This window comes from Sceloporus undulatus, chromosome 1 (assembly GCF_019175285.1).
Source record: "Sceloporus undulatus isolate JIND9_A2432 ecotype Alabama chromosome 1, SceUnd_v1.1, whole genome shotgun sequence".
Taxonomy (NCBI): domain Eukaryota; kingdom Metazoa; phylum Chordata; class Lepidosauria; order Squamata; family Phrynosomatidae; genus Sceloporus; species Sceloporus undulatus.
Window position 1 is genome coordinate 250,134,540 of NC_056522.1, and position 12,554 is coordinate 250,147,093.

The 12,554-nt window shown below is 45.3% G+C and overlaps 1 protein-coding gene across 1 annotated transcript; it reads left to right on the forward strand.

Moving 5' to 3' along the window:
- The first annotated feature begins 594 nt into the window (after positions 1-594).
- On the forward strand, positions 595-11,798 carry FEV (FEV transcription factor, ETS family member). Its single transcript, XM_042454391.1, has 3 exons — positions 595-643; positions 1,120-1,197; positions 11,296-11,798. The coding sequence occupies exons 1-3, from the start codon at positions 595-597 to the stop codon at positions 11,796-11,798; spliced, it is 630 nt and encodes a 209-aa protein (XP_042310325.1).
- The last annotated feature ends 756 nt before the right edge of the window (positions 11,799-12,554 follow it).

A 12,554-nucleotide genomic window follows, 5' to 3' on the forward strand; every position in this document is an offset into this window, starting at 1 on the left:
CGACTCGCGAAGGCAGGCAAGACCAACAAACAGGCGTCTGGGCGTCCCTTGGAGCAGCCAAAAGGCTAGCCCCTTGATGCGCTTCCCCCCGCGGTGCCCAGCAACCCATCGCTTTCAGGTTAAAGCCCCATTAGGGCTGTGGGTCTCTCGTTGCCTTGTTGGCTCAGAGGCGGCGGAGCAGAAGATGCGCTCGGAGGAGGAGGAGGGCAGGAGCCCGGCAGCCGCTCCCTGTTTGCAAAGAGTTAAGGAGGCAGAAAATGCGCGGCCGCCTCTCGCCATAGAAACGCCGAGCCTGGACACTTCGGGGGGAGAGACTTTATTAAAGTCCGATGGGGCGATAAGCGCCCGCGCCGCGCCTTTAATTAAAGCGCAGCGGAAATTGCCCCTGGCAGGTTGCTGGGCGCCTCCTCCCTCCCTCCCTCCTTGGAGCAGGAGCAGGAACAGAGGAGGAGGAGGAGGAGGAGGAGGAGGAGGGGAAGGGGCTGAGGCTGGGGGGCTGGGCAAGCGCCGTCCAGGAGCATCCCGAGCAGCCTCGGCCCCTGCAGCCCAAGGCCATAATAGCCCCCGAGGGCGCCCGCTGCGCCCAGAGCTGCCATGAGACGCGGCGCCGCCCGGACCCTCCTGCTCGATATGTACCTGCCAGGTAGGGCCCCGGGGCTGCCCTCCTCCCCTCCCCTCCCCTCCCTCCCCTTGCTCCTGCCCTTGCCTTTGCCCTTGCCCCAGCCCCTGCCCTTGCCCCTGGCCATCTCCTTCTTCTTGCTCCTCCAAGGCAGAGGCCCCCAGCCGCCCGGGCTCGCCTTCCCTCTTTAATGCTGCCCCGACGGCTCCCGTCGGAAGTCGGATTTCCTTTTTCCTGGACGCGTTTCCTGGCTTCATAGCGAGGGGGAAAAGGGTGGAGGGTGAGTGTGTGTGTTGGGGGGGAGATGAGGCAGAGGCGGGCGATGGGGGCACTGGGAAAGGCACGGCCAGCCTGGGCCAGGGATGGGGATGTTTCCTCCCCCTCCTGCCTCTTCTTCTTCTTCTTCTTCTCCTCCTCAGTGCCCAAGTTCCCCGGACGAGGGCATGGGAGCGGGTCGGGCTTCGGCCCTGATGGCTTCGGGTTTCTCTCTTGCCTTGCAGACCCAGTGGGCGAAACTCTGTTCAAGGAAGGCAAGAGCCAGGCGTCGTGGGGCTCCCTGGGGCCAGGCGTCCAGAAAGGTAAGCGCCCCTTGGCCTCACGGGCTGCCCGCCGCCGGACCACGCAGGGAAATATTTACATGTATAGACATATATATATCAAGGTTTACATATCGAAATCAAGGTTTGCTTTTTGGTACAGATCAACATTAAGGTTTGCTTTTTTGGGGATGTGTATGGCTAGACAGATAGATAGATCAAGGTTTGTATATCAGTACCTTATATCAAAATCAAACTTTGCTTTTCGGTATATATCAAAATTAAGGTTTTGGGGCATTTATATATTTCTCTATCTCTATATATCAAGCTTTGCAGATCAAAATCTTACATCAAAATCAAGGATTGCTTTTCGATATATATAAAAATTAAGGCCTTTTGGAATGTACATATCAAGGTTTGCATATCAAAATCGGATATGAAAATCAAGCTTTGCTTTTTGGAATATATATATATATATATATATATATATATTCCGAAAAGCAAGAACTCACGCCTGGTTCTCGCCTTCTGTCTATATATTCCAAAAACCGAACCTTGATTTTGATATATACATATAAATATTATATTTTTCAAAAAGCAAGAACCCACGCTTGGTTTTTGCTTTCTGTCTGTCCATCTATCTATTCCAAAAAGCAAACCTTGATTTGGATATGTAAATCTTCATATATCTTTATCTCAAAAAGCAAGAACCCACGCCTGGTTCTTGCCTTGACTGTCTGTCTATCTACTCCCAAAAGCACACCTTGACATTGATACATACCAAAAAGCAAACCTTGAGTTTGATATACAAACCTTCATATATAATATAGATAGATATTCCAAATGCAAGCCTTGATTTTGCCATTGTGTACCAGGGACACCATTTTACTATGGCATTGTATTTAACGGGATTTGGGCCCCCAGGGATTTTGGGTATCCACGAGGAATCAAACCCCAGCGGATACCAAGGAATCACTGTATTTACCGGTGGCACTTAGAGGGCAGCCCTTCCTGGCGCTGGGCATCCTCCCAAGGGCTGCTCCCTTCCCACTCGATTCGTTACTTACTCCCTAGTTCTTTATTTGCGGGAACCTTGGCAAGAAAGCCAGCTCATCCAGCCACCGGAGGTTGAAGTCCCTCTGAAGTCCCAGAGGAGACTGCCACTCCTCCCTTCCTGATCCGGAGAAGATGCCAGCCTTGACTTTCCCCGCCGCAGCTCTTCTTCCGTTGGGGTGGCACTGGAACTGCAGCAAACATGAGAGGGAGGTGTGTAATAAATAACACCCCAAGAGGAGGGAAATGGGATGGTGGGAAGGAAGATTAGCTTGGGTTTTATATAGGAATTGGTGTTCTGATCCAATATACAAGCCGACCTGCGGGTTTAAAACAAACACCTTGGACCGTAAGGTGCACTAAGAGAGAAAGCCTCTGGATTTTGGAGGAAAGGAGAACGAAACAGTGTGCATTTTTGTTTCTTTTGAAAAAACCCCACAATCTTCTCATTTTGGGATTCATCGCATGCTCTCTTCATTCACATCGTCTGGTTGCGCAAAGCCCAATCGTCCCCAACCGGCTGTTCTCCATCCAAGTGTGTTGGACTACAGCTCCCATCCTACCGACCCATTTTCGTCAATTGGTGCCCGAGAGGGATGGGACTTGTAGTGGAACACCTGGGCTTCGGGGAGACTGCAAATGTCTTTCCTAGCTTTATTTGGAGATATCCTGGGTCGACCTGGAGGAATTTCCCTCGGAGTAAAAGGCTGTCGGGGGGGTCTCTCTCCCTCTAAGCAGCCGCCTACCTTGATCTTCTTCCCAGAAGATCCTTGGCAGTTAAAGTGGTGTCAAACCGGATTATTTCTCCAATACGGATGCTGCCAATGAGAGTTTCTTTTCGATTTATTTTCCAGCCGCCTCCTGATGAGAGGTCAGTGGTATTATGACTCGGGATGCATCTGCAGTGTAAAAACAATGTAGTTTGACACCGCTTTATGGCTCCATCCTAGAGAATCCTGGGATCTGTTGTTTTGTGAGACAGCAGCGCTTTTGGGGGGGCAGAGAAGGCGAAAGACTTTGTAAAACTACAAATCCTAAGATTCCATAGAGCTACAGCGCTTAAGGCGGTGTCAAACTGCTTTATTTCTTCTGTGTAGATGCAGCCTCCATGCACCTTGAAAGCTTGCTCTCTCATTTTAGCGGCAATCCTTGCCTGGGCCAACAAGTTTCCTTTTCCCATAAGGGCCAACAATCATGCCCCACCTGGGCGCCTGTGTCTCTCTTTCCCCTTCTTCTCTCTTCTTCCGCGATCATCCCGCAACTATTTCCTTGACAACACATTACCTGGGCTGGGTTCCTGCCTTGTGGCCAAAGAAAGAAACAGCCCAGGAACCGAAAAACTGGACACAAAGCGGAAGCGTCTTCTCCCCTTCGAGCCTGGAAGAAACTAACTTGAGATCGCTTTCATATTTTTCGCCGGAGTAGAAAATGAACCGGAAAATTAACCTCGACTATGCTAGAATCCAAAGATATAACCGTGTTAGTCTGTAGAATCAGTACGTAAAGAGATCTTGCAGCTCCGCTAAATGCACCTGAGGAAGTAGACTGAAGTCTAAAGGAAAGCTCATGCTGCCAATGTTCTTCTTTCAGTGAGTCTCAAAGGTGCTTCAAGAGATCTCTCTTCGACTATTCTAGCGAGTGTTGTTGAAAAGAAGCCACAGCAACGCCACTTGCCACTGCCACGTCCTTTGGGATCCTGGGATTGGCAGTTTAGGGAAGGGCTTTTAAGACTGTCGGCCAGAAGGTTTCACAAACCCAAAGACTCCTCAGGCTGGAAGAATGGCAGTTAAAGCGGTATAATAGCGCGATAATTGTTTACCTTGAATGCCCCCCTCCCAAATAATCCAATCCAGCTCTCAAACCCCTATACTACACTGTCTCTCTGAGATCCCCGTGGCTGAATTGGATTCCCTCTCCAGCAAATAAGGGATGAATTAAGGACAGGAAAATCAGTCTCTCGCCAAACCCTATTTATGCAGAAAACAGATCCAAGGAGTAGCGGTCATGTAGCAAAGTCCAGCAGCATCCAAAAGCCACCAACTAGGACCAGCTAATTCTTAGGATCAATTGAACGAAATGTGCCTTAAAGGAGCCGGGCAAGCTATTTGCATTGCCATTTCATTCGCGTATTCTGAATTAACGCACAAGCTCAACAATTTGCAGTGCAAGTAATAAGATCATGAGCGGCCTCTAATTTGGATTTTCAGTTTAAATTTCAAAAATGCATTTTGTTTCATAATGTAATGTGGGGATGATCTCTTAAATTTGACATTACTTAGGGCCTTGGCAGGACTGGATCCAATCCTATGTATTCTTCAATCCCTGTATTGGATACTCTCACACCCCAGTTTCTCCCAAACATGGAGAAAGGTATCCCTTATCGAATTAAGTCGAAGCACTTGGGTTCGCCTTTCTTGAACCTATTTGAATTGACGACGGGGACATTCTCCTGACCTAAATGCATCCAGCCTTGTTTAAATATGAAGGGGCCAGACGGCTAAATTCCCCTTTTCGGTTCAGCAGTCCCGATCTACCCACTGACCAACGATGGGACGCCTATCTCTGCCTATGCAAAGGAGCTGGAAAGCTGCTTTAGGTCCAAAGCACACTGCAGAAATAATCCAGTTTGAGACTGCTTTAACTGCCCTGGCTCAGTGCTGCAGAATCCCGGGAATTGTAGTTTACGCATCAGAGCTCTCCGACAGAGAAGGCTAAATGTCTTACAAAGTACAATTCCCAGAATTCCCTAGCATTGAGTCTCAAACGGGATCATTTCTGCAGTGGGTTTCGGACCTGAGTTGGAACTCAGTTCCACTGAGCTGAATAGAGTTCCACTCCCAAGCAAACGGAGACTGGATTATGCGACCAGTTTCTCTCGACGGTGCTACAAGATCCCTTTGCATATTGAGGACAGGATTGCTTCTTGTTATGCGCCTTCACATCAACTCTGATTTATAGCGACCTTGTTGTGTACCTTCAAGTCGTTTCCCATTTATGGCAATCCTAAGGCGAACCTATCATGGGGTTTGCTTGGCAAGATTGATTCAGAGGAGGTCTGCCATTCATTGCCTTCCCATAAGGCTGAGATAGTGTGACTTGCCCAAGCGGGCTTCATAGCTGAGCTGAGCTGAGAATCTGACCCTGATCTCCAGAGTACTTGTCCAATACTCAAACCACTAGCCACGATGGCGACTCTATCCTTGGCATTTTCTTGCCAATATTTGTTCAGAGAAGGTTTGTCACTGCCTTCCTCTGGGGTTCAGAGAGAGAAAATTATCCAAATGTTTCCTCAACTGATCCGGGATTAAAATTCTGGGGACATTCGCACCCCAGAATAACTGCAGTGTTATCCTACTTTAACTGCCGCGGTCGCATCCTTTGGGATCCTGGGATTGACAGTTCGGGAAAGAGCCTTTAAGATTTTTTGTGGGTTTTTCGGGCTATGTGGCCATGTTCTAGAAGAGCCACAGATGCTGGCGAAACGTCAGGAAGGAACTCTGCTAGAACATGGCCACAAAGCCCGAAAATCTACAAAAAACTATGGATGCCGGCCATGAAAGCCTTTGACTTCACAGCCTTTAGGATTGTCAGCCAGAGGGTCCCACAAACCCAAGGATTCCTCGGGTTGGAACAGTGGCAGTTAATATGGCATAATCGCGCTATAATTGTGTACAGTACTGTGAATGCCCCTTCCGGCTAATTAATGCGGTGAATACTACATAAACAACAACAAACGTTTACAACTCCCTCAGTAAACTCAAATCTTGCACTTCAAATGGTCATACGGTGAAACAGTGCAAATCGGGAGCGGATTGCAATGATAAAACGATCCCTGGGTTGTTTCACTTCACACTGAAGTGGGCTGATGGGTTTATGCCTCAGTAGTTAACCTACTGGAGGAGAGGAAGTGTGGATATCATTTTTGAGGGTTTTAAACCTAGAGTTTGGAATTAACTTGCTGGCTAAGTCATTGAGATATTAATCCAACTCTCAACCCTGAGTTTTCCGTAGCTGAACGGGATTCCCTTTCAAGCAAATGAGGGAAAGGGAAAACCAATCTCTCGCCGAACCCTATTTATGCAGTTAATACTATAGTAAATTTTATTGGAGGAGCAGTGCAAAGAGTCGTAGGCTGCATCCACACTGGAGAAAAAACCCGATTTGGCACCGCTTTAACTCTTTTTCTGTCTCAAGTCCATGAAATTCTGGGAGTTGGAGTTTCCGCTCTAGAAAAGACTTAAAGCGGTGCCAAACCGGATTTTTTCTCCAGTGTGGATGCAGCCTTAGTCTTCTTGTTTGAAAGCTGGCGTGGTGTTTGAGGATTGAATTATGACTCTGGAGATCAGGGTTCAAGTCCTGGTCAGCCATGGAAACCCACTGGATGACCTTGGGCAAGTCACACTCTCTCAGCCTCAAGGGAAGGCAATGGCAAACCTCCTCTGAACAAATCTTGCCAAAAACAAAACGAAACAAACAAACAACTAATAAAAACAAATCCATGATACGGTCGCCATAAATCAGAAACGACTTGAAGGTCCACATCAACAACAGCAAGTCTTCTTATGTATGTTAAATATGAAATTTACAGCATAGAAGTGTAGAAAAAAAGTGTGTGTATATATGCAACTATATTTTTACAGCAAAATGATGCTTTTTTTGGTATTGTACTCCAGGGCTGAAGGAGCAAATTTCATTTAATTTCTACAGTAATGGCAGGAAGGCTACGATTTGATTGAATTTAAATTTCCTGAGTACCTTAATTTAAACCCCGGAGATTTTGTGGGGTATTGTTTTGGATTTTGTGGGGTTTTGCTTTGCTTATGTCGAGGCGACGTCATTCAAGTCGTAGTAAGCAGCAGCTGTTCTGGACAGCTCCAACATTTCCTGGGTGGCCCTCTGCGTCATTGTTGTTGTGTGCCTTCAAGTCGTTTCCTTCTAAAGGCGACCTTAAGGCAAACCCATCATGGGGTTTTCTTGGCAAGATTGGTTCAGAGGGGGTTTGCCTTTGCAACATCACTCCCTAAAGACACAACTCTCTATCTGATATGATTTATGCAGCCTTGTAAAGAGGGGCCCGAGTTAGGAAGGCCAAACGCCTTCAGTATAGCCAGGGATCAAGGGGTGCATCTAAATTGTGGAAAGAAAGCAACTGAACACCACTGTAACTGCCCTGGCTCCATCTTACAGAAATCCTGGGATTTCTAGTTTGGTCAGGCACTAGAACTCTTTGACAGAGAAGGTTAAAGACCTTGTAAAACTACAAAACCCACCATAGGGCGGTGCTTGATGTTATTATTAACTGCCCTCCAGTGGGCTCCGCTCTGGACCCCACAACAAACTCCAACTCCCAGAATTCCATAGCATTCAGACAGGGCAGTTAAAGCGGTGCCAAACCGAGTTATTTTTCCAGTGTGGATGCAGCCAAACAGCGTGACAGATTCCGATCCGAGGTAGTTGGAAAATACAGAGAAGAGAAGATCTGATGCTAGAGAAGGAGAGCAAATGCATCCAGTGTGAAGTAGGACCTATCTCATAAAAGAGCAACTTCAGCGGGGAAACACATGTTAAGGAATTAAAGCTCTGGAGATGTATAAAACCATTCACACACCTTTTTTTTACTTACACACAAGCACTGCTTTGTGCAATGACTTTTCAAGCGTGTTTAGGGGCTAAGAAACCGCGGAATCGCAGCCTTTGTAGTCGTCGGAGGGGGAATGAAGGGGGTTTAAAGCACCACTCAGAAGTCCAAGAAAGGAAAATCTCAGATACAAGCACAGTTTTCGATATGCAAAGAAGTGCGCTGTAGACAGTATTGTGAATTATCAAGCCTCAGGATGTCCTGTCACAAGCAAACAATATTTAAAAATAAAATAAAAATACAGTAAAGACATTCATTTAGAGACAGGACGGATCTAACTAATGTTCCCATGCATATTTTCTGTACTGTCTCCCCTTTCCGAGAGCCAACGTTGACTACTACGACTCTTATGCCTCTTAGCCACGCTCAAAAAGCAGACACATTTCTGGAAGGAGAACAGCAAATGTGGTGTCACTCAATGGCCTCCTTAGCCATGCTCAAAATGGAGGACACTTTGGAATTCCTCTTGGACAGAAGGTGGAAATGGAGGACATGTCCTGGGAAAGGAGGAGGACGTCTGCTCACCTTGCCTCCTTTTCCAGGACATGCCTACATTTCATCTTCCAATGGTTTGCTTGAGGACACAATGCAAAGGGTTCCTCCTTTAATTCCAACACGATGGACAGACAAAGGGAATAATTTAAATCTAGATTAGGTCGAGAGTTTGTGGCTAGTAAAGGATCATTGTAAGCATTTGTTTTGCACCGGGCTCTACAAGTATAAAGTAAGTCAACAAGGCATTTTAATAATAATAATAATAATAATAATAGTATCCCACTTCTCCAAAAAGATGGAAGCGGCTAACAATAAAACATCCATAAAATACAACAAACATACAATAAATGTCTCACTGTCCATTGTATCCCAAACCTTTTCTGACCTTTCCACCCACAATAAAATACAACTACATTATTAACAATTGTTAAAACAATTTTAATGAAAAGAAGTTCCCCAGAAAAATGTGGATGAGTACATAATAAAATGGAGTATATGTAATATATGTAATATAGCTGTAAATAAACCATATGAGATTAATTTATATTAGTGTTTTTAGCTTTTCTGTTGTCACATCCTACATTTGTCTTGAGTGTCCTACATTTTGCCATGCCTTGTGCTTCTTTGTAATTATGACATCCGGTCAACCTGTGAAAGAAGAGAGACAGAGATTGTACCCACCCCACACTATTACAGCAATTTGATACCACTTTAACCACCATGACTCCATCCAATGTAATCCTCAGATCTGTAGTTTCCTGAACTAAGAATTCTCTAGCACACTTCCTTGATTTATAGCACTAGAGCTCTGTAACAGTCGATTCTAAATACTTTGTCAAACTACAAATCCCAGGATTCCATAGGATGTGGCAGTTATATTGCAATCATGGTGTTATATTTGTATAGTGTGGAAACAGAGAAAGTGAGACCTTACTGTTTGGGCATGAACAAGCTTTTCTTTTTAGGAGTGTTGGGCATCACTTTCTCTTCCTGTATTTTCGGAGGAAGCTGAAGCTGGTTCTTTATTTTCACATCTTTATCTGTACAGAAAAAGCCAAAACAAGATGGATTACGGCATGAGGTTTAAATGCTCCTATACTCCAAATTCAGTACAGGATACCTGATATTGCCATGAGGAAGAAACTCTCCCTTTTAAGATTTTTTCCTCCAAACTACCAGCTACCAAGCCATTTATCTGAAAATTATACATATATAAGGAACCATCTTCAGCCTCCTTATCTCTGGATTTTCAGGTGCAGAGGTGGCTGAAGTGGGTTGCTCACCCTCAGTTCCTTATTTGTGCCGAAGAATGCTTTTCTTTTTTCTTTTCTTTTTTAAAAATCACCCTAAAGTTTTTTGTATCAAGAGATGATTACATCAGCAGTACAGCCAATCAGTATCATAGCTGTATTTATTCTCTTCTATTTCTGTTGTAAAGCACAGCATGGTAATGGAGCAGGGTGGTAGCAGGGGAATGTTGGTAATAGACATGGCTATCTAAACTTTCCTTCCATGGTCTAAAATTACCCAGATATACTCTAGAGGCAGACTTCTGTATGGATCTATGAAGATCCACAACCAGAGAGAGCCAAATCAGACAAATTAATGAGTGAATGACTGGCAAGGGCATGTCTAATACCCTCTCTGCCACTTCTATAGCCTCATCTAGTCTGGCACCCTCCACAACTACAATCACCATAATCTCTAGTCTGCATATGGTGGTGGTGGGGGTGGGTGGGCAGAAGCTGTAGTGCAGCACATCTGGATGATGTGGGGCATCACACTGCCACAATGTGCAGGATTTCTTGATTCTTAAAAAATTATGCAGAGAAAGAATACAGAAGTACAGTATGTCATGCTGTTGAGGTAAGGCCACTTTGTACAGAAAGCAAGAGGAAGTTATAGGTCCCTCTCTTGTTGCTGTACAGTAAATTAATGACTCATTGCATTTTGCTTCTGTTTCTATTACTACTACTACTACTACTAATAAAATTTACTTATGTTTCCCCGCCTCTCCCGGTGGATCGAAGTGGGGTTACAGACTAAATAACAGCACACAGGGCTTACATAAAAATTCAATTAAAAGCAGCTAAAAACAATAAAATATCCAACATCAGACAATAGCATTAACAAGCAAGACAGGGATCATACACAGACAGGGGCATATCATTCATATCATATCAGGGGGGTATTCATATCAGGTGGGGTATGCTTGGCTAAAAAGCTCGGTTTTAATTGCTTTTGTAAATGTTTCTAGTGAGGCCGCGGAGTGGATCTCCTCAGGAAGACTATTCCAAAGTCTCGGAGCCGTTGATGAGAATGCTCTTTGCAAAGTAGCAACATATTTAAAGGTTGCTATTTCCAATAGGTTCTTACCCGATGTTCTAAGAGTTATGCATTTGAAGCCACTCTGGGGGCCCTTCAGTACCAAAACGTAGAACTGAAATATTCTAAAATTACTTATTCTTATTCTTTTAAAGTGAAAATACAGAGAGAGATTGCAAGAGAGAGGGAGATGGAGTGATGTGGGAACCCCGGTGGCGCAGTGGTTAAATTCCTGTACTGCAGCACTCACTCAAAACCATAAGCTTGTGAGTTCAATCCCAGCTAAGGGGCTCAAGCTTGACTCAGGCTTGCATCCTTCCAGGGTCACTAAAATGACTACCCAGATTGTTGTGGGCAATTAGCTTACAGTAGTAAACCACTTAGACATTGCTAGTTGAGTATGAAGCGGTATATAAATGAAGCTGTTTGTTTGTTTGTTGCTGTTTTTGGCAGTGGTCAAACATGAGCTTAGCTTAACATCTAGCCCTACTCTTGGACTAAATACTGCTGAGCCAGATGGATGAACAGTCTGATCAAGTATAAAACAGCTTTAGATGTTCATGTGTAGAATAGAAGGACTACTCTCCTAAATGTGGGCCTTTATAACCTTCTGTCCTCTGGCTTTTCAGGCAGCGGGCAGATCCAGTTGTGGCAATTTCTGCTGGAACTGCTTTCGGACCGGGCCAACCTGAACTGCATCGCCTGGGAAGGCACCAATGGTGAATTCAAACTCCTGGATCCTGACGAAGTGGCACGGCGCTGGGGTGAGCGCAAGAGCAAGCCTAACATGAACTATGACAAACTCAGCCGGGCCCTACGCTATTATTATGACAAGAACATCATGACCAAGGTGCACGGAAAACGCTACGCTTATAAGTTTGACTTCCAAGGCCTTGCCCAAGTCTGCCAGCCAGCAACACCTGATCATACCCTCTACAAATTCCAGGCCCCCCTACCATTCTCTGGGATTTCCAAACTCAACATTATGGCCTCGGGTGTGACCCCGACCAGCTTCTCCTATTGGCCAGGTTCTACCCCAACCTTGTATCCCAGCCATGGCTTGCAGCCTTCAGCCCCTTTTGGTACCATGGCAGCCTCCCACATCAATAACATGAACAGCCACTACCACTAGGCCTCTTGTGGCTGTATGTGGGTTGAGAGGCCAAAGTGGGAAGGGATGGCCTTTAGACTCAGACATTTCCAGTTTGATCAAGTGGGCAGGGACACTTTATTGAAATGGAACTGGATCTCAGCAAAGAAGGAGAATGATCTAGGTCAGAGGCAGGAATCATGCAGCTCTCCAGATATTGTTGGACTACAAGTCCCAGCAGCCTCTAGCCACCATCACTAATGGTGAAGAATGCTGGGAATTAAGGCCCCAAGTACCAGAGGGCAACATGATTCCCACCCATGATCTTCTGGGTTGAGGTCTGTCTCCAATGAATTTAGAGTTTGTAATGTCATAGGGAACATTTCAACTATGCTGACAATTTCTCCATTAAAAACAAACAAACAAAAACAGTCACCCCTAATATATTCTTAAGACATGGATTTGGAACTCTCTTGTACTTATACTTTGGAACTCTGTTCATGAACAAGAACTGAGATTAGCATGGCTGCAGCTCAGCAACACACAGAAACCCACATGTCTTTAGAGGTCAGTGAGGGAAATGGACTATGAGACAGGGCTGAAGAAACTCAGATGCTAATCTGAATCCATCTCTCCTGGAGTCCCAATCATGTCTTCTAGACTTCCCCTGATGGTATGCCCCCTTTCCCATGAAACCATAATTTGGTGGTTTCTGAGCTTTTTCCTCTTCCTCCAAACCATATTTAAAAATTGAAATGATTCTCTTGAGGGTTAGGTAAGAGTCTTAAACTAAAATAC